This window comes from Salmo salar, chromosome ssa19, assembly GCF_905237065.1.
Source record: "Salmo salar chromosome ssa19, Ssal_v3.1, whole genome shotgun sequence".
Taxonomy (NCBI): domain Eukaryota; kingdom Metazoa; phylum Chordata; class Actinopteri; order Salmoniformes; family Salmonidae; genus Salmo; species Salmo salar.
In genome coordinates this window covers 73,632,733-73,656,074 of record NC_059460.1, presented here as the reverse complement: position 1 = coordinate 73,656,074, position 23,342 = coordinate 73,632,733, and the positions used below count along the sequence as shown (strand labels likewise).

Below are 23,342 nucleotides of genomic sequence, written 5' to 3'. Positions count from 1 at the left end.
CTGGAAGAAACCTGGCACCATCCCTACGATGAAGCATGGTGGTGGCAGCATGCTGTGGGGATGTTTTTCAGCGGCAGGACCTGGAAGACTAGTCAGGATCGAGGGAAAGATGAATGGAGCACAGACTGGGGCAACAGGACAATGACCCTAGGAATACAGTAAAGACAACGCAGGAGTGTCTCTGAATATCCTTGAGAAGCCCAGCCAGAGCCCGGACTTGAACACGATCAAACATCTCTGGTGCAAACTGAAAATAGCTGTGCAGCGACGCTCCCCATCCAACCTGACAGAGCTTGAGAGGATCTGCAGAGAAGAATGGGAGAAACTCCCCAAATACAGGTGCGCCAAGCTTGTACAGTCATACCCAAGAAGACACGAGGCTGTAATCGCTGCCAAAAGTACTTCAGCGAAGTACTAAGTAAAGGGTCTGAATACTTATGTAAATGTGACACACTTGCAAAAAATACATTTAAAAAAAAGTTTTTACCTCGTCATTATGGTGTATCGTGTGTAGCAAAAACAATTTCATCCATTTCAGAATAAGGCTGTAACATAACAAAACGTGGAAATAGTCAAGAGGTCTGAATACTTTCCGAATGCACCGTATCGAACTGTCTTGAAAGGGAAAGATGCACATCCCTAACACGCTCCTGTCTCGGCCCGACGGTATTCCGTGTTGTGAAAAGTGTTTGGAGTGTTTCTTACCTTGCATCGCCAGCCATTGGTGGGGATGGATTCCATGGCAGGCTGGAGACAGAAGGTGTGATAGCCTTTGTCACACATGTCACACACCAGCATCTTGCTGTCCTCTCCCGGGTTCCTGAAAAACACACACAGTAGAGGGAAAGATGACACACACACACACACACACACACACCTAATAATATGACCTCAGTGTACAAGACATTAGGAACACCTTCCAAATATTGTGTTGCATCCCCATTTGCCCACAGAACAGCCTCAATTCGTTTGGGCATGGACTCTACAAGGTGTCTACAGCGTTCCACAGGGATGCTGGCCCATGCTGACTCCAATGCTTCTCACAGTTGTGTCAAGTTGGCTGGATGTCCTTTGGGTGGTGGACCATTCTTGATACACAACTGTTGAGCGGGAAAAACCCAGCAGCGCTGCAGTTCTTGACACACTCAAACCAGCGCACCTGGCACCTACTACCATGCCCCTGTCAAAGGCACTTACATATTTTGTCTTGCCCATTCACCATCTGAATGGCATACATACACAATCCTTGTCTGAATTGTCTCAAGGCTTAAAAATACTTCTTTAACCTGTCTCCTTCCCTTCATCTACGCTGATTGAAGTGGATTTAACAAGTGACAATGTTTTGTATACTCAGTGTATGAGACACTTATGGAGACACACAAAAGAGAAAAATTACACCCCCCCACACACCTAATAGGCAACAACAAACACAAAAATCAGAAAAATTGGCAGGGTTGTAGTATGGACAGCACAGAGTTTGTTTCCCGACCACGTCGACAGACAACCTAACAAACTGTCAACGGTTGACTCTGGTCCTCCAGGGTCTCAGTGTCTATGGGCTCTTTATCAGTGACTCATTTAGAGTCTGGGACTCGGACAACAACTCTGGTCCTCCAGGGTCTCAGTGTCTATGGGCTCTTTATCAGTGACTCATTTAGAGTCTGGGACTCGGACAATCGACTACATTCATTTATCAATGAAGTATGAGGAAGAAAAGAAAGCCAGCCAGACAGTTGGGAGTTCAAATTTAGTTTGTCAATGGGGGAGATTCACATAGTAGGTTATGTTTAATACAATACATTTTATCACACACACTACTTTTTTTTTTAACAGTGTTTATAGGAACGAGAAAATAACATATTTCCTTCAACAGAATCAAATTTGCTAAGCTTCAAGATTCAAAATTTGTTCAGCCAATCAAACCTGCCATTAAACTGAACACGCAATCGAGAACAGTCCCTCCATGGCGGATTTTGGTTAGATTAACAATGTTTGAAGAATAAATCAAGAGACCAGAGTGTAAGATTTATGGTGTACGCATGTGTGTGTGCGGTGGAGGGTTATGATATTAGGGAAGAGGCTAGAGCCCTGAGATCTATCAAATCCCAGCAGCCTGTATTTCAGCTGACGCAAATCCAACCTGAATGAAAACATCATCTGAGATTTACAACTGTGCAGTGGAGTCATTACCGCCTGCGCACACATGTCCCTAGATCACTCCGCGCGCTGGTGGTGCCTAACCAACCGAGGGGGTTGATGGGGGGCATCAACCCCCTCGGCCCCCTCTCCTCACCCAGGCCAATTCCCCAGCTCTCCATCTGGTAAAACGGCACTATACATTTTCACTGTGTTTTTCCCCCTCGCTCTTCCTTCCCAGTTCCTTGGGAGGCTCAGCACCATGATGCAGGGATCCAAAATAAGGTGGGGTTGAGGTGGGTGTGTGCTTGCATTGTGAGAGGATGGCAGGGGTATACAGTAGGCCTCCTGCCCCTACATACAGGCTTTACGGTAGGCCTCCTGCCCCTACATACAGGCTTTACGGTAGGCCTCCTGCCCCTACATACAGGCTTTACGGTAGGCCTCCTGACCCTACATACAGGCTTTACAGTAGGCCTCCTGACCCTACATACAGGCTTTACAGTAGGCCTCCTGCCCCTACATACAGGCTTTCAGTTCCCACAATCTCAGATGTCATCTCTTTCAACATTAAGAGCTTCTGTTAAATTCTGTCCATGATTGACAGGCTATGACGTGCAAATGCTATGGAGATGAACCTGCATGTCACAGATGGGATTCCATGTCAAATCAACAAGCACACCAGAGGCTAGCGTGGTAATTATCACCCTACAAAAACATGGTCTTGGTCCATGAAATTAACATTTTCATTTTTGACCATGCAGAGTTTAGGAAACTCTATAAAAATCGTTAAAAGCCCAGCTTCAATGGAGACATCGTTAGGTACTTAGGTCACGCTCCGTTCGTTTTCGATTACTTCATCTGCTGACTCCTGGAGCATTTTGAATCGTAATGTCTCTGCAAATATAGTCACCACTGTCTTTCATCTAATCTTTACTATATACACTGGCTTGAGAAAGTATTTCTACACCTTGACATATTCCACATTTTGTTATAATAATTTTAAAGTATTCACACCCGAGTCAATACATGTTAGAATCACCTTAGACAGTGATTACAACTGAGTCTTTCTGGGTATGGATTGTACAATATTTGCACATTAATCTTTTTAACATTCTTCAAGCTCTGCTAAGTTGATCATTGCAAGAGCCATTTTCAAGTCTTGCCATTTTAAGTCCAAACTGTAACAATGACAAACATTCAATGTTGTCTTGGTAAGCTACTCCAGCATATGTTTGAACTTGTGTTTTAGTCTATTGTCCTTTTGAAAGGTAATTTTGTCTCCCAGTGTCTGCTGAAAAGCAGACTGAAAAAAAGATTGCCTGTGCTTAGCTTCATTCCTTTTCTTTTTAAAACTGTAGTCATTGCCAATGACAAGAATACCCATAACATGATGCAGCCACCACCATGCTTGAAAAATATTAAGAGTGTTACTCAGTGATATGTTTTGGGCAGACACAACACAACGCCTTGTATTCAGGAAATTAAGTTACTTTTTTGGCCAAATGTTTTACAGTATTACTAAAGTGCCTTGTTGCAAACAGGATGCCTATTTTGGAATACTTTTATTCTGTACAAGCTTCCTTTTCCCTGTCTTTTATGTTCGTATTGTAGGGAAACTACAATGTTGTTGATCCATCGTCACAGCCATTAAACTCTAACTGTTTACATACAGTTGAAGTCAGAAGTTTACATACACTTAGGTTGGAGTCATTAAAACTCGTTTTTCAAACACTCTAGAAATTTCTTGTTAACAAACTATAGCTTTGGCAAGTCTGTTAGGACATCTACTTTGTGCATGACACAAGGCATTTTTCCAACAATTGTTTACTGACAGATTTCACTGTATCACAATTCCAGTGGGTCAGAAGTTTACATACACTAAGTTGACTGCCTTTAAACAGCTTGGAAAATTCCAGAAAATGACGTCATGGCTTTAGAAGCTTCTGATAGGCTAATTGACATCATTTGAGTTAATTGGAGGTGTACCTGTGGATGTATTTCAAGGCCTACCTTCAAACGCGGTGCCTCTTCACTTGACATCATGGGAAAATCAAAAGAAATCAGCCAAGACCTCAGAAAAAGAATTGGATACCTCCACAAGTCTGGTTCATCCTTGGGAACAATTTCCAAAATGCCTGAAGGTACCATGCTCATAAACCTCCTCGCAACTGCAGTGGCCAAAACAAGAACACGTTTTTGCTCTGGTACTGTGCCTGGTGGACCATGCACAAGCTCCACCACAGTCTGGACCTTCACTTCCTGATCACAGGCCACACCAAGTTTGCCCCTGACTGATGCTTCGGCCTCGTCAAGCAGTGCTTCAGAAAGACTAGAGTAAACACTTTGAGATTGCTGGTGTAGTGAAGGGCAGCACTGTGACAGGGGTCAATATCCCACAGCTGGTTGGACTGGAGGACGGTACGGTGCTGGTGGAAAGCTATGGCTGGCAACAACACCTGACTCCGTACTTCAGGCCGCTGCCACAGATAAAGCAGTACCAGCACTTCAGGTGAATATCATTTCATTGCATTGTATGAGGTTATTCTTATCTAAACTTGAGGTGAATTGATGTTGTAGAATAATAGCGAAGACATCAAAACTATGAAATAATACAAATGGAATCATGTAGTAACCAAAAAAGTGTAAAACATAAAAAGATATTTTACATTTCAGATTATTCAAAGTAGCCACATTTTGCCTGGATGACAACTATGCACACTCTTGGCATTCTCTCAACCAGCTTCGTGAGGAATCCTTTTCCTTCACTCTGCGGTCCAACTTATCCCAAACCATCTCAATTGGGTTGAGGTCAGGTCAGGTGATTGTGGAGGCCAGGTCAGCTGATGCAGCACTTTCCTTGGTCAAACAGCCCTTACACAGCCTGGAGAGGTGTTTTGGGCCATTGTCCTGAGCCAGTTTTAACATAGCGAGTGATGGTTTTTGCGACTGCACTTGAAGAAACTTTCAAAGTTCTTGATATTTTCCGTATTGACTGACATTCATGTATTAAAGTAATAATGGACTGTCTTTTCTCGTTGCTTATTTGAGCTGTTTTTGCCATAATATGGACTTGGTCTTTTACCAAATAGGACTATCTTCTGTATACCACCCCTACCTTGTCACAAAACAACCGGTTGGCTCAAACGCATTAGGAAGGTAAGAAATTCCACAAATTAACTTTTAACAAGGCACACCTGTTAATTTAAATGTATTCCAGGTGACTACCTCATGAAGCTGGTTGAGAGAATGCCAAGAGTGTGCAAAGCTGTCAAGGCAAAAGGTGGCTACTTTGAAGAATCTCAAATATAAAATATATTTTTGGTTACACTTTTTTGGTTACTACATGATTCCATGTGTGTTATTTCATAGTTTCGATGTCTTCGCGATTATTCTACAATGTAGAAAACAGTAAAAATAAAGAAACTCTGGAATGAGTAGATCTGTCCAAACTTTTGACTGGTACTGTGTATACATATGTGTGTGTGTGTGTACACCCCTTCAAAATAGTACATTTGGCTATTTCAGACACACCCATTACTGACAGGTGTATAAAATCGAGCATATGGCTATGCAATCTCCATGGACAAACATTGGCAGTAGAATGGTCTTACTGAAGAGCTCAGTGACTTAACGTGGCACTCTCATAGGATGCCCTTGTCCAACAAGTCTTTTTGTCAAATTTCTGCCCTGCTAGACACACCCTGGTCAACTGTAAGAACAGAAACAACAAGTGCTGAAGAGCATAGCTTGTGAAAATCGTCTGTCCCCGGAAGCAACACTCACTACCGAGTTCCAAACTGCCTCTGGAAGCAAAGTCAACACAAGAACTGCTTGTCGGGAACTTCATGAAATGGGTTTCCATGGCAGCACAGCTGCACACAACCCTAAGATCACCATGCGCAATGCCAAGCGTTGGCTGGAGTGGTGTAAAGCTCGCCGCAATTGGACACTAGAGCAGTGGAAACGGGTTCTCTGGAGTGATGAATCACGCTTCACCATCTGGTAGTCCGACGGATGAATCTGGGTTTGGCGGATGCCAAGAGAACACTACCTGCCCAAATACATAGTGCCAACTGTAAAGTTTGGTGGATGAGGAATAATGATCTGGGGCTGTTTTTCATGGTTCGGGCTAGGCCCCTTAGACCCAGTGAAGGGAAATCTTAACGCTACAGCAATGCCTAGTTAAATAAAAGGTTACATTAAAAAAAATATATATATATATATTTTTTTAATGTAACCTATATATATATATGTATATGTATATGTATGTGTGTGTGTGTGTGTGTGTGTGTGTGTGTGTGTGTATGTGTGTGTGTGTGTGTGTGTGTTGAAAAGTTTGGGGTAACTTAGAAATGTCATTTTTATTTTTTTAAAGAAAAGCACATTTTTTTTGTCCGTTAAAATAACATCACATTGGTCAGAAACACAGTGTAGACATTGTTAATGCTGTAAATTATTATTGTAGCTGGAAATGGCAGATTTTTTTATGGAATATCTACGTAGGCCCATTATCAGCAACCATCACTCCTGTGTTCCAATGGCACTTGTGTTAACTAATCCAAGTTAATAATTGTAAAAGGCTAATTGATCATTAGAAAACCCTTTTGCAATTGTTAGCACAGCTGAAAACTGATGTCCTGATTAAAGAAGCAATACAACTGGCCTTCTTTAGACTGGTTGAGTATCAGCATTTGTGGGTTCGATTACAGGGTCAAAATGGCCAGAAACAAAGAACTTTCTTCTGAAACTCGTCAGTCTATTCTTGTTCTGAGAAATGAAGGCTATTCCATGCGAGAAATCGCCAAGAAACTGAAGATCTCGTACAACGCTGTGTACTACTCCCTTCACAGAACAGCGCAAACTGGCTCTGACCAGAATAGAAAGAGGAGTGGGAGGCCCCGGTGCACAACTGAGCAAGAGGACAAGTACATTAGTGTCCAGTTTGAGAAACAGACACCTCACAAGTCCTCAACTGGAAGCTTCATTAAATAGTACCCGCAAAAAAACAAACAGTCTCAACGTCAACAGTGAAGCGGCGACTCCGGGATGCTGGCCTTCTAAACACCGCCACTAGCACACACCGCCACTAGCACACACCGCCAACTAGCACACACCGCCAACTAGCACACACCGCCAACTAGCACACACCGCCTACTAGCACACACCGCCTACTAGCACACACCGCCTACTAGCACACACAGCTACTAGCACACACAGCTACTAGCACACACAGCTACTAGCACACACCGCCACTAGCACACACCGCCAACTAGCACACACCGCCAACTAGCACACACAGCCAACTAGCACACACAGCTACTAGCAAAACACAGCTACAAGCAAAACACAGCTACAAGCAAAACACAGCTACAAGCAAAACACAGCTACAAGCAAAACACAGCTACTAGCAAAACACAGCTACTAGCAAAACACAGCTACTAGCAAACACAGCTACTAGCAAACACAGCTACTAGCAAACACAGCTACTAGCAAACACAGCTACTAGCAAACACAGCTACTAGTAAAACGACTACTAATGCATACAGCTAACTAGCACAGTGGCTACTAGTGCATACAGTTAATTAACAAGCTCACATCTGGTAAGTTATGCTACAGAGTCGACCCCTACCTGCAGGTCAAACAGACTTTGCACTCGGGGCACTGCCAGCCGGCCCTCTTCAGGGGGGTAACACCCACGTCCAAACACGCCCCGTGGTAGTGCTGCCCACACGTGGTACAGAAGAGCTGGTCCTGCAGGTCCCCAGCACTGTCACACAACAAGCACTTCACCTCCTCTTTAGCTGTGGGCGAGGAGAAAAAAAATACTGAAAAGGGACAGTTTAGGAAAGGGACATAATAATAAAAATGACAGTTCAGGGAGGGGACATAATAATAAAGGGACAGTTCAGGGAGGGGACATAATACTAAAAATGACAGTTCAGGGAGGGGACATAATACTAAAAATGACAGTTCAGGGAGGGGACATAATACTAAAAATGACAGTTCAGGGAGGGGACATAATACTAAAAATGACAGTTCAGGGAGGGGACATAATAATAAAGGGACAGTTTAGGAAAGGGACATAATAATAAAAAGGACAGTTCAGGGAGGGGACATAATACTAAAAATGACAGTTCAGGGAGGGGACATAATAATAAAGGGACAGTTTAGGAAAGGGACATAATAATAAAGGGACAGTTTAGGAAAGGGACATAATAATAAAGGGACAGTTTAGGAAAGGGACATAATAATAAAGGGACAGTTTAGGAAAGGGACATAATAATAAAGGGACAGTTTAGGAAAGGGACATAATAATAAAGGGACAGTTTAGGAAAGGGACATAATAATAAAGGGACAGTTTAGGAAAGGGACATAATAATAAAGGGACAGTTTAGGAAAGGGACATAATAATAAAGGGACAGTTTAGGAAAGGGACATAATAATAAAGGGACAGTTTAGGAAAGGGACATAATAATAAAGGGACAGTTTAGGAAAGGGACATAATAATAAAGGGACAGTTCAGGGAGGCACTATATTAAAAAGGGACATTTCTAAATCGTTCAACGTAATATTAATAATCTCAAGCACTACCCTAACTGGGGCTGGGCGATATATCAAACTAATTAGAATTGATCTTTTAGAGCGATATTCCAAAGGACTGTATTGCAAGAATCAAAAGGGGAGGGGTGGTTATTTTTTTATGAGCGTTTGTGTCATGTTTTCTTTTTGGTCTCGTCTGCTCCTTTTGCTGTAACTGTGCACCTTCCCATTTAGACACACACCAAGTTCCTCCCTCTGCCACAACAACAAAGATGAGAGATCACTTCTTCCTCTCTGACAATCGGTTTCAACTCACTATTTGCAGAATCGGTCATATGGACACTGAAAGACATTGAGACATTATTTTACTGTAAAGTTAAACTTTCTAACAATACCTTTGTCTCCACTCCTCAAATTTCTCCCAGAACAGACACTAAAACAGGAAGACCACGTACTGCTAGTAGCATGTTAGCGATAGACTGCTATAGTAGCGGTCTAGTCTATGTTAAATAAACGTGCTATAAGCAAAAAACACAATTATATAAGGAATTGGCAACTTATTTTCATTCTGAGAAATAAGGCAGGCCACTTGATTTCAACATGTGAACAAAGTGGACAGGCTAGCATGCTGTTCAAACAGTTGGAGAAGGACAGAAGGGCGTGTTCATAACAATTCAACTGGTCTAGCAAACAAATCCAAGTTGGCTAAACTTGAAATATAAAGATTAGCTGGCTGCTCACTAGCATGTGGCCTTGTGCTTGAGAGATTGCTTATGAGGCCTGTGTCCTTTTTCTATAATGCCTGCTACAAGAAGTTAATCAGTATTAGTTAATGTGCATTATTCATGGTTCTGGGTAAATTTGTAACAAAAAAGTGTATTTTCATAGACAGACTTGAAAGCCAGATCAGTGATTATTATATTAGCCTAGGTATAATTCCAAAAGCCCTGAATTCATTATAGATTACAGACTGTTTGAAATGCAGTGTATATGATCTTAAATTGTACAAAGCCTACTTAGATAAAACATTTAAAAAATAGAGATATCGTAAATCGCCCATAAGGTTGAAAAAAAAACTACATTTTTAGGCCATATCGCCAAGCCCTAACTTCAACGTACAGTATGTGAAAATGCTGCGGTTATGTTTTGTAGTCAAAAAGGAAGTTACGTTGTTCCAATGGCATCATCTGGTGTGCATCATGTGATCTTAACCAATTAGTAGACAATGACTACTCATAATTGGTTGAAATCACGACACACATCAGATTATGCCATTGGGAGAAAAAAATCTTCCGTTTTGACTACAAAACATAGAAACACGTATACGATTATATTGGAGATAAAAAGGTAAAGGAACATTTCACACAACAGATGGCCTGGGACGTGGACTTGTTTCAACATGGGACCACATGTGAGGTTTGAAAGCCTCTGACAAACTTCTATTTTGGACGGACCTGCCATGGACCATTAGGCTAACATTAGGGTAAACGCTGCAAAAATGTTACCAAACATTTAATCCAATGAGAAAATAACATCACTTTGAATATAACACACTGCGAAAGCATAAAAAGGGTGATTTGAGTTAATTTCATAATACACATGAGCAAAAGTATGTGGACACCTGCTCGTCAAACATCTCATTCCAAAATCATGGGCATTAATATGGAGTTGGTCCCCCTTTGCTGCTATAACCTCTCTGGGAAAGGGGGCAGTATTTTCACGTCCGGGTGAAAAGAGTGCCCAAAGTAAACTGCCTGCTACTCAGGCCCAGAAGCTAGGATATGCATGTTATAACTATTATAACTGATTTGGCAGGCGAAACCCCGAGCACAATCCATCCTGGGAGGTCAATCTGTTTTCCATTAGTTTTCTATGGCAAGCCCGTTTAATAGAAATACGCTTGCAGTTCCTATGGCTTCCACTAGAAGTCAACAGTCTTTAGAAATTGGTTGATGTTTTTCCTTTGAGAAATGAAGAAGTAGCCCTTTCCTTTCTGAGAGTAGAGCCAAGTGTACTTTTTTGTTTGGGGCGCATGACCTGAAGCTCACTCCACTTTGATTTTATCCGCTATTGAACACAGTTAATCCCGTCTTAAATTGTATTGATTATTTACGCTTTAAAATACTTAAAGTTGGATTAGGAAAGTTGTTTGAAATGTTTGGACCCAGATTACAGGTAATTTAGATCATTTCTAGTCATGTTGGGCGAGTTGGAACTGGTGTTTTTCTGAATCAAATGCGCCAAATAAATTGACATTTTGGGGGCATAACGACTGAATTAATCGAACAAAAGGACCATTTGTGATGTTTATGGGACATATTGGAGTGCCAACAGAAGAAGATCTTCAAAGGTAAGGCATGAATTGTATCGTTATTTCTGAGTTTTGTGTCACGCCTTGCGGGTTGAAATATGATTGTCATGTGTTTGTTTGATGGGGCGCTGTCCTCAGATAATAGCATGGTTTGCTTTCGCCGTAAAGCCTTTTTGAAATCTGACACGGTGGCTGGATTAACAAGAACTTAAGCTTTATTTTGGTGTATTGCACTTGTGATTGTATGAAAGTAAAATATTTCTAATAATTTAATTTGGCGCTCTGCCATGTCACCGGATGTTGTCAACTCGATCCCGCTAACGGGATTTGATCCATAAGAAGATAACAGCCTCCATTCTTCTGGGAAGGCTTTCCACTAGATGTTGGAACATTGCTGCTGGGACTTGCTTCCATTCAGCAATAAGAGTATTAGTGAGCTCGGGCACAGTTGGGCAACTAGGCCTGGCTCGCAGTCGGCGTTCCAATTCATCCGAAAGGTCTTCGATGGGGTTGAGGTCAGTGCTCTGTGCAGGCCAGTCAAGTTCTTCCACACTTATCTTGACAAACCATTTCTGTATGGGGGCATTGTCATGATGAAACAGGAAAGGGCCTCCCCCAAACTGTTGCCACAAAGTTGGAAGCGCTGAATCGTCTAGAATGTCATTGTATGCTGTAGCGTTAATATTTCCCTTCACTGGGGCCTAGACCGAACCATGAAAAACATCCCCAGACCATTATTCCTCTTCCACCAAACTTTACAGTTGGCACTATGCATTGGAGCAGGTAGCGTTCTCCTGGCATTCGCCAAACCCAGATTCGTCTGTCGGACTGCCAGATGGTGAAGCTCGATTCATCACTCCAGAGAATGCGTTTCCACTGCTCCAGTGTCCAATGGCGGCGAGCTTTACACCACTCCAGCCGACAGTTGACATTGTGCCTGGTGATCTTAGGCTTGTGTGCGTGCGGCTGCTCGGCCATGGAAACCCATTTCATGAAACTCTTTACGAACAGTTATTGTGCTGACGTTGCTTCCAGAGGCAGTTTTGAACTCGGTAGTGAGTGTTGCAACCGAGGACAGAGGATTTTTATGCGCTACGCGCTTCAGCACTCGGCGGTCCCGTTCTGTGGGCTTGTGTGACCTACCACTTCGCAGCTGAGCCGTTGTTGCTCCTAGACGTTTCCACTTCAATAACAGCACTTAGCCGACCAGTGCAAATATTGCAGGGCAGAATTTTAAATACACCTGTCAGCAATGTGGCTGAAATAGCCAAATCTACTAATTTGAAGGGGTGTCCACATACTTTTGTATATATAGTGTACCTACGTGACACTCACTGACAATATAGTCTACACCAGGTCAAGGCTGTTTGTTTCACATCTATAGTGTAATCTAGTTGTCCTCATTCTCCCAGTGGAACACAGGATCTATACTCACATGTTTGTGAGGCCAGCTGGAGGTGGTCGGGGCAGAGGAGGGTGTGTCGGCGCAGGTCCTGGAATGTTCCGGCGGCGGCAGCGCAGGGGAAATGGTACGAGCGGCAGCAGCCCTCCTCACAGCACTTGATGGATGCCCCAAGGCGCTTACAGTATGCACAGCACTGCAAAACACAGAGAGAGAGAGCATGAGACAGCGAAAGAGAGAAAGACAATGATTAAGAAAGCTAGTTCGAATACTTCGTTTTTTCTGGTTCACTCATTAACGCCTATAAGAAAACAACCTGGTCATTTTTGAGAAGAAACCAGGGGTATTCAGTGATTTGAAACCTTTTGAAAAGTTACAGATCGAAATGGAACAAGTAGAGCCTGACAATTGCCTATCAAGATGACAGACAATCATATTGGTTGTATACAATACATTTCAAATCGGAACGTTCTGAACAGACCCCTGGTTGAGCTGCTCAGGTTGTCAGGCATCGTGATTGGAGGCTGGAACCATATGCGTCATCTTTACGACCAATTTAGCACTGGCTCCATATTTCAATTTCAGCACTTACTACAAGCTTTACAAAAATGTCACACTAATTCACACGTTGACGACAATCGCTAGGTATTGACCTCCCCAGGCTCTAGGCTCTGACCTCCCCAGCCTAAAAAAGCATTGGTGCTTTTCCACATAAAATCTCATTCGTTTTTGTCAGGCCTCGCCAGTGAAATGAAGAAAATAAAAGCATATTGGAATCAAAACCCAGGTTCAAATTGAAGCCAACCTCTGTAATAGTAGAGAATTGCGATTTAAAGTAAAAAAAATAAAATAGACTGCCTAAATGAGGTGCTCTGGTCAAGGCGAGCAAACCTGGCTCTAGCACCTGAATATACATTGACATTTCCGTGGCCAGAGAATGTGAGTTCTCCTTTGAATAATGAAAACTGTCAAGAGCCGAGAAAGAATGGGGCCTTGAAGTTAAAATGGTTCAAGTCAGCACTTATGTTGCTCACTCTCTCCTTCTCTTCTTTAGCTTTCTCTGCCTCTCCTTAGTTCTAGCAAACCCTTGGCGAGGAGGGGGGGGGGGGTCAAACGCAACAACCTGTAAATACCTTTTAACACCAAGTGTTAGACAATTATCGCCCATGCGCCAGTGGCTTCCTGGGGGCATCATGGGAAGGAAATCCTGTGGCATGTTGTCGTATGCGAGACCATGCCCGGCTCTGGACAACACAGAATAACTTATCACCAAAGCAATATAATTATTAGTCTTATTATTCAAGTCAATGTTCTGTAGTTCTATTGATATGCTTACTATACCTATCAAGTCCCTTGAGATGGCTTAGGGAGTAATGAAGGAAAAAGTGATCCCCTTCAAAATAATGACACCACCCCCTCTTCAAACCTAAATCCTCCGTTGTTTTGTTGAAAATAATAATCAAGCAAGACTGCTGTAATCGCATTACAGTGTGGCTCAGGGTCTCTTTCATAATCTACACTAAGCAGAAATCTAAAAATAGTAACTGTAGAGTTTCCATCTCGCCATACTGGCTTGAGCCCACTTCTCCCACAACGCCCCAAAGAGTAATCGTTGAGGCAAAATGATAGTGGCCCACCCCTACAAACCCTCCCTCTACAAATAGCCAAAATGGCTACCGTCCAAATGGAGCAAACCAGAGAGGAGAAATGCAATGGATGGATATCTGGTCCAGTGCTACTTAGAATAGGACAACAAGTTGGACCGGCCTGGTATCATATAACCGTTGTTTCACCATTGTGCTAACACAAACCGTACTGTGCTGGCTTGGAAATATTATTTTCACATTGTCCTTTCCAGGACGGTTCCGGCCACTTTGGTGGAAGCGTTACCAGGGAAGCACAGTACAGCTTGGCTCAGTAGTATGAAGAGGGTAATTATAAAATTGCTTCTTCCAGGTAATGATAAGCACGCACCCATTAAGAAACTGACTGTAAAAAACATCTAAATCTCAGTGATTGATGAGGAATTCAAAAACTGCAAAGGGACTGGCAAATAAGTCTGGCTACACAGATGATTGGCAAACATACTGTAATTTCCAATTACTTTTTCATTGGCAAGATTAGCAAACTTAGGCATGACATGCCAACAAACTCTGAACCTTCATATCCATGCATTAATGAAAAATTATGAAAGACAAGCAGTCATTTCTAGTGTGGAAGAGGTGTAAAAAATGATTGTTTTCTATCGATAATGACAAACCACCTGGTACTGACAACTTGGATGGAAAATCACTGAAGATGGTAGCTAACTAGACTGAGTAACACACTTATAATATTCAGAACAGCCTCAATTCATTCCACTAAGCGAACATATGACATTGTTTAAAGATAGTCAAACCAAAGATCATTTAGCCATTTGATTTAGAATTTTAAGATCACTTTTGGTTATGTAACAAATACTTGATGAAACATTGAATATGTCATTAATGCTATTAGCCCATAGAAACACATTGAATAACAGATTCCTAACATGAAACAGATGTTACCCTCCCAAAAATGGAAAGGAAGTTTGTTCTGATGTGTCCATCCTATATCTGATAGATAGAAGAAAGACCAGGAAACTATTTATATACTGTATTATTTTTTTATATGTATTGAAACCCTTATTTTAGCAATCTCCATTCCATTCATTTTTTAAATTGGTACTGGGGACTTTCTGACGAGTCTCTTTTCAGCATCTATCTCAAGACCATTAGACTGTTAAACAACCATCACTAGCACATTCGAGGCTGCTGCCTATAGGCATAGACTAGAAATCACTGGCCACTTTAAGGAATGGAACACTAGTCACTTTAATAATGTTTACATGTCTAGCATTACTCATTTCATATGTATATACTGTATTCTATACTATTCTACGGTATCTTAGACACTTAATAATGTTTACATGTCTAGCATTACTCATTTCATATGCATACACTGTTCTAATGCATCTTAGTCCATTCCGCTCTGACATCGTTCGTCCATATGTATATATTCTTTATTCATTCCTACTTATGTGTGTGTTTTGTGTTTATGTTGTGTAATTTGTTAGATATTACTGCACTGTCGGAGCTAGAAGCACAAGCATTTCGCTACATCCGCAATAACATCTACTAATCACATGTATGTGAGAAACAAAATTTGATTTGAATCTTGTGGGCATCCTAGAGAAAAACAACCAACATGTACGTGAGATAATCACCTTTCCACAGAGATGTGTAGCACAAATGTTCGGATGATACAGACAGAAGTTGGCAGAAGAGGCTGTTACGACATCAGATGATTCCTATGATGCTGTTCTTTCTACAGAGGGGTCATAGTAGTTTGTAGACCAAACCATTCGGACGCTACAGACGTTTTTGTGAGAAGACTGATTTTCAGGATGTCTCATGGTCTGACGAACACTGCAGATACCTCTAGCTTAAACAGATGGATTTTGATGGGGATTTCTTTATGATAATTATATTTCCGCGGGGCCACGGAAATTGTAGAAGGGTTAGCCTGTCTCCTCCCCTTCATCTACACTGATTGAATTTAACAAGTGACACCAATAAGGGCTCAGACTGAATCCAGGTGAAAGCTATATTTCCCAGTAAACAAACTTAACATTGACTTTAAGCACGCTTACAGGGAGTCAAATCAAACTATTTGTCACATGCGCCGAAAACAGTGTAGACCCTACCGTGAAATGCTTACTTACAAGCCCTTAACCAACAGTGCAGTTCAATAAGAGTTAAGAAAATATTTACCAAATAGACTAAAGTAAAAAATAATAAAAAGTAACACAATAAGAATAACGAGGCTATATACAGGGGGTACCGAGTCAGTGTGCAGGGCTACAGGTTAGTTGAGGTAATTTGTACATGTAGGTAGGGGTGAAGTAACTATGCATAGACAAACAACGAGTAGTAGCAGTGTACAAAAGGAAGGGGGGAGGGTCAATGTAAATAGTCCGGTGGCGAATGTATTAATTGTTCAGCAGTCTTATGGCTTGGGGTAGAAGCTGTTGAGAAGCCTTTTGGTCCTTTTGGCACTGAAAGAAATTGATAATAAAGAGGTAGTGGGAGCTGTTCTGTTAGACTTCAGTGCAAGGTTTTGACATTATCGATCATAGTCTGCTGTTGAAAAAAACGTATGGCTTTACATCCTTTGCCATATTGTGGATCGATAGTTACCCATCTATCAGAAAACGGAGGGTATTCTTTATTAATGGAAGCCTCTCTAACACAAAGTAAACCTCAAGGTAGTGGTCTTGGCTTCTTACTTTCTCCTATTTTTACTAATGACCTACCTACCCCTAACCTTGAGTAAAGCCTGTGTGTGTCTATGTACGCTGATGACTCAACATTAGATACCACAGCCAGTGAAATCACTGCAACACTTAAAGAGCTGCAGTGGGTTTTAGAATGAGTGGATAGTAATAAGCTCATCTTAAATATATCAACAACAAAAACCATTGTATTTGGGACAAATTGTGGCAATTGAACAATTGGAGGAGACTAAACTGCTTGTCTAACCCTAGAATGTAAACTGGCATTTCAGCTAGCGACTGGAACGAGCTGAAACAAACATTCAAACTGGACAGTTTTATCTCAATCTCTTCATTCAAAGACTCAATCATGGACACTCTTACTGACAGTTGTGGCTGCTTTGCGTGATGTATTGTTGTCTCTACCTTCTTGCCCTTTGTGCTGTTGACTGTGCCCAATAATGTTTGTACCATGTTTTGTGCTACTACCATGTTGTTGTCATGTGTTGCTGCCTTGCTATGTTGTCGTCTTAGGTCTCTATGTAGTGTTGTCTCTCTTGTCATGACGTGGGTTTCGTCCTATATTTATATTTTATTTATTTTTTAATCCCAGCCCCCGTCCCCTCAGGAGGCCTTTTGCCGAATGGTAGGCCGTCATTGTAAATAAGAATGTGTTCTTAACTGACTTGCCTAGTTAAATAAAGGTTAAATAAAAATACAAAATGCAACAGTAGCTAAGATGGAGACATCACAATCAACCAAACAAGTCCAACAGGCCCTAGTTATTCACACCTGGACTACTGCTCAGTTGTGCCACAAAGGACGCAGGCAAATTACAGTTCAACCAGAACTTAAATGCACATGGAGGGCTAATATCAATAAAACACATGTCGATCTCTCCTGACTCAAAGTAGAGGAGAGATTGACTGCATCACTACTCGTCTTTGTGAGAGGCATTGACGTGTTTAAAGCACTGAACTGTCTGTTCAAACAGTGAACACACAGCCCAGAAACTCATACCCTATAAGACATGCCACCAGGGGTCTCTTCACAGTCCAAGTCCAGAACAGACTCTGGGAAGCACAAAGTACTACATAGAGCCATGACTACATGGAACTCTTTCACATTAAGTAACAAAATCGAGCACGGCACAACGCGGACTGTGAAGAGGCACGCATACGCATACACACTAACACAAGCACTCCACACACACACAAACTGTAATAATATTGAAATATTGTAATATATTTTATACTGAACATTTGTAGTAATAGAGCAATGTACATATGTATAATGTCTAGTTTGATGTACTGTTTTATTTATGTAGGCCTTTGTTTTAATACTAGGTATTGTTTTATTCCTGTTTGGACCCCAGGAAGAGCAGCTGCTGCCTTGTCAGCAGCTAATGGGGATCCTTAATAAATACTAGTGACACAACACCATACTCAAGTACAACTTAGAAACCCGTTGATTTAACAAAATGACAACATATCCAACTACCTATGCAAATCTAATAGTATAACCTAACACACGCTGCTATAGTGAGTTCACAAAAACCTGGCCGGTGTCGTGTAGGGCCTGTCGGCAGACATAATGAGTCAGTCGAGCATACAGTAATCTTTCCTCTCGAAAGCTGGCAATTCAACAGGAGACAAGGAGATGGCATCTTAAAAATCAGGGCTACATTGTAAGGGTCTGAAAGATTATCCTGATGTCCTAATGCCAGACCCTGTCAACTCACACTGGAGGGGCAGAATACCACCGGTGGAAAAGGAGGGAGGGAACTGCCTGGGCAACCAACACACAGCCTGCCGGCCTCCTCAGCCGAAAAACAATGGTGTTTCTGTAGTGCTATTAGCACAAGCTCTCTCACACACACACACACACACACACACACACACACACACACACACACACACACACAGATAGGCCTACACAATGTATAGTTAGATACACACTCATCCATAAGGTACACACTCATCCGTAAGGTACACAGTGCCTTTATAAAGTATTCATACCCCTTGATGTTTTTCTCTCACCCATCTACACACAATACCCCATAATGACAAAATACAAAAACATTTTGAAATATTTGCTAATTTATTGACAATGAAATACAGATTCATTTACATAAGTATTCACACACTTTAGTCAATACTTTGTAAAAGCACCTTTGGCAGTGATTACAGCTGTGAGTCTTTATGTAAGTCTCCAAGAGCTATGCATATCTGGATTGTACAATATTTGCCCATTATTCTTTTTAAAAATCGAAAAGCTCTGTCAAGTTGATTGTTGATCATTGCAAGACAGCCATTTTCAAGGGTTGGCATAGATTTTCAAGACGATTTAAGTCAAAATTGTAACTAGGCCACTCAGGAACATTGAACGTCATCTTGGTAAGCAACTCCAGCATATATTTGACCTTGTGTTTAAGTCTATGGTGATTTTGTCTCCCAGTGTCTGTTGAAAAGCAGACTGAAAAGGTTTTCCTCTAGAATTTTGCCTGTGATTATAGCTTATAGATTTTTTTTATCCTAAAAAACTCCCTAGTGTTTGCCGATGACCAGCATACCCATAACATGATACAGCCACCACCAAGCTTGAAAATATGTGGTACTGAGTGGTGCATTGTGTTATATTTCCCCCGAACATAATGATTTGTATTCAGGACAAAAATATCATTTCTTTGCAACATTTTTTGCAGTATTAGTTTAGTGCCTTGTTGCAAACAGGGTGCATATTTTGGAATATTTGTATTCTGTACAGGGTTCCTTCTTTTGACTGTCATTTAGGTTAGTATTGTGGAGTAACTACAACGTTATTCATCTATCCTCAGTTCTCACATCACAACCATTAAACTCTAATTATTTTCAAAATCACCATTGGCCTCATGGTGAAATCCCTGAGCAAATTCCTTCCTCTTTGGCAAATCATTTAGGAAGGATGCCTGTATCCTTGTAGTGACTGGATGTATTGATACACCAGACAAAGTCTAATTTATAACTTCACCATGCTCAAAGGGAAATACAGTGTCTGCTTTTTAAAAAATGTTTACATATTTACCAATCTGTGCCCTTCTCTGCGAGGCATTGAAATACCTCCCTGGTCTTTGTGGTTGAATCTGTGCTTGAAATTCACTACTCGATTGAGGGACTTTACAATTATCTATATGTGTGGGGTACAGAGATGGGGTAGTCATTCAAAAATCATGTTAAACACTATAATTTAACACAAGTCCATGCAACTTAAGTGACATATTAAGCACAGTTTTACTCCTGACCTCATTTAGGATTGCCATAACAAAGGGGTTGAATATTTAATGCCTTAAGACATTTGATCACTACTGTAAGTAGCTCTGGATAAGAGCGTCTGCTAAATGACTAAAATGTAAAATTTGAACTTTTCATTCTTTATTAATTTCTGAAATGTTCGACAAACAAAATTCCACTTTAACATTATGGACTATTGTGTGTAGAACAGTGACACAAAACTTACATTTAATCAATTTCAAATTCAGGCGGTAACAACAAAATGTAGAAAAAGTCAAGTGTGAAAATGTTCTGAAGGCACTGTACATACTTGTCCATAAAACACTCACACAAAGACTCTAGTGTATGTATACACACACACACACACACACACACACACACACCAGCCTGACATTTCAGCTGACAGCTAAAGGAGCAATCTGCCGATAGTGTTGCTGATTTAGGGTGTAAATGCAATCAGGCGAACATGATATGGAGGTGAGGATGGCATGTGTGTGTGGGTAGTGCGTGCGTCAGCAGTGTGTGTGTATGAATTTCAGAACTGGGTGAGTGTATAGCAGGTTGCAGCATCTGAGTGTACATGTGTACAAATAAAAGTCTATGTGAAGTGCATTACAGTGTGTGTGTGTGTGTGTGTGTGTGTGTGTGTGTGTGTGTGTGTGTGTGTGTGTGTGTGTGTGTGTGTGTGTGTCAGGGTTTCCGTTAGGAAAATATGGCGCTGGACATTTGGCTGGCAGCATTTAAAATTTACCAGACATTTGACAAATTTACCGGACCCATATGATGATTTGGGTGCGTTAACTGATTAGTGCTCAGAATGACAGAAATCACATTTAGATTATAGTAGTTCATATTTCACAGAACAAGTTGAGAGGATGCAACGATGTGCGGTGATTCTTACCAAATTCTGATGTTAGAATAACTGTCCACATGTACTGTGTCAGCCAACAAGATTAGTAATTTTACTGTTCTTTACTCATCTACTGTATGTTAATCTACTATCCCCCATAGTAAAAAGAATTGACCTATTCTATGCCGGTCTAGCGATGGTTCTGTACTGCTGCAGCTCATTTCGTGGCAAAGTTTACAAATAACAAATACAAACTATATACTGTAATTACTCATATACAGTGAGGGGAAAAAAGTATAAATCCCCTGCTGATTTTGTACGTTTGCCCACTGACAAAGAAATGATCAGTCTATAATTTTAATGGTAGGTTTATTTGAACAGTGAGAGACAGAATAACAACAAAAATATCCAGAAAACGCATGTCAAAAATGTTATAAATTGATTTGCATTTTAATGAGGGAAATAAGTATTTGAACCCTCTGCAAAACATGACTTAGTACTTGTTGGCAAAACCCTTGTTGGCAATCAGAGGTCAGACGTTTATTGTAGTTGCCCACCAGGTTTGCACACATCTCAGGAGGGATTTTGTCCCACTCCTCTTTGCAGATCTTCTCCAAGTCATTAAGGTTTCGAGACTGACGTTTGGCAACTCGAACCTTCAGCTCCCTCCACAGATTTTCTATGGGATTAAGGTCTGGAGACTGGCTAGGCCACTCCAGGACCTTAATGTGCTTCTTCTTGAGCCACTCCTTTGTTGCCTTGGCTGTGTGTCTTGGGTCATTGTCATGCTGGAATACCCATCCACAACCCATTTTCAATGCTCTGGCTGAGGGAAGGAGGTTCTCACCCAAGATTTGATGGTACATGGCCCCGTCCATCGTACCTTTGATGCGGTGAAGTTGTCCTGTCCCCTTAGCAGAAAAACACCCCCAAAGCATAATGTTTCCACCTCCATGTTTGACGGTGGAGATGGTGTTCTTGGGGTCATAAGCAGCATTCCTCCTCCTCCAAACACGGCGAGTTGAGTTGATGCCAAAGAGCTCCATTTTGATCTCATCTGACCACAACACTTTCACCCAGTTGTCCTCTGAATCATTCAGATGTTCATTGGCAAACTTCAGACGGGCATGTATATGTGCTTTCTTGAGCAGGGGGACCTTGTGGGCGCTGCAGGATTTCAGTCCTTCACGGCGTAGTGTGTTACCAATTGTTTTCTTGGTGACTATGGTCCCAGCTGCCTTGAGATCAATGACAAGATCCTCCCGTGTAGTTCTGGGCTGATTCCTCACCGTTCTCATGATCATTGCAACCCCACGAGGTGAGATCTTGCATGGAGCCCCAGACCGAGGGACATTGACAGTTCTTTTGTGTTTTCTTCCATTTGCGAATAATCGCACCAACTGTTGTCACCTTCTCACCAAGCTGCTTGGCGATGGTCTTGTAGCCCATTCCAGCCTTGTGTAGGTCAACAATCTTGTCCCTGACATCCTTGGAGAGCTCTTTGGTCTTGGCCATGGTGGAGAGTTTGGAATCTGATTGATTGCTTCTGTGGACAGGTGTCTTTTATACAGGTAACAAACTGAGATTAGGAGCACTCCCTTTAAGAGTGTGCTCCTAATCTCAGCTCGTTACCTGTATAAAAGACACCTGTGAGCCAGAAATCTTTCTGATTGAGAGGGGGTCAAATACTTATTTCCCTCATTAAAATGCAAATCAATTTATAACATTTTTGACATGCGTTTTTCTGGATTTTTTTGTTGTTATTCTGTCTCTCACTGTTCAAATAAACCTACCATTAAAATTATAGACTGATCAATTCTTTGTCAGTGGGCAAACGTACAAAATTAGCAGGGGATCAAATACTTTTTCCCCCCTCACTATACTTACTACTTTGCAGTTGAAATTTAATTGAGAAGGTTTTGAGGAGAATATTTCTTTCAACCCAAAAGACTTAAATCAGAACAACTGGAGTGATAGACAAATGTGCGCACCACACAGGCAGACAGAGGCAATATTGCTGGAAATTAATTGGCAGATAGTGTTAGATTTTGCTTTTAAAGCCAATAGTGGCTAACCAGGGGTGGGATAATGTTGCGTTGATTAGATAGTAGCTGGGAGCTTGAAGTGTTTGATACTTGTGAGATTTGTTTATGACAGTTTGCGGTGGAACACGTGAACATTGCATGTACTTTCAGAAATGTTTAGCAAGCTACTCATAGAAGGGCTGCAAGCTACTGGTAGCTCACGATCAACCTGTTGGCGACCCCTGCTATAGACCGAAGCATGACCAGTCAAATCTATATATTTGTGATGGCCACTCCAATACTTTGACTTTGTTGTCCTTAAGCCATTTTGACACAACTTTGGAAGTATGCTTGGGGTCATTGTCCATTAGGAAGACCCATTTGCAACCAAGCTTTAACCTGTTGGGGATAGGGGGCAGTATTTGCACGGCCGGATAAAAAACGTACCCGATTTAATCTGGTTATTACTACTGCCCAGTAACTAGAATATGCATATAAATATTGGCTTTGGATAGA

General features: G+C 41.5%; 1 protein-coding gene across 18 annotated transcripts in view; it reads right to left on the bottom strand.

Annotated features, from left to right (window-relative positions):
• The window catches only part of LOC106579599 (histone-lysine N-methyltransferase 2C), a 373,485-nt gene that overhangs the window by 170,395 nt on the left and 179,748 nt on the right, over positions 1-23,342 (bottom strand). For all 18 annotated transcript variants that reach the window (XM_045702710.1, XM_014159676.2, XM_014159658.2 and 15 more), the window contains exons 7-9: positions 12,426-12,588; positions 7,769-7,940; positions 706-820 (exon numbers count right to left, since the gene is read on the bottom strand). In XM_045702710.1, coding sequence (XP_045558666.1) covers positions 706-820; positions 7,769-7,940; positions 12,426-12,588 — 450 coding nt within the window. The remainder of the gene's footprint in view (positions 1-705; positions 821-7,768; positions 7,941-12,425; positions 12,589-23,342) is intronic.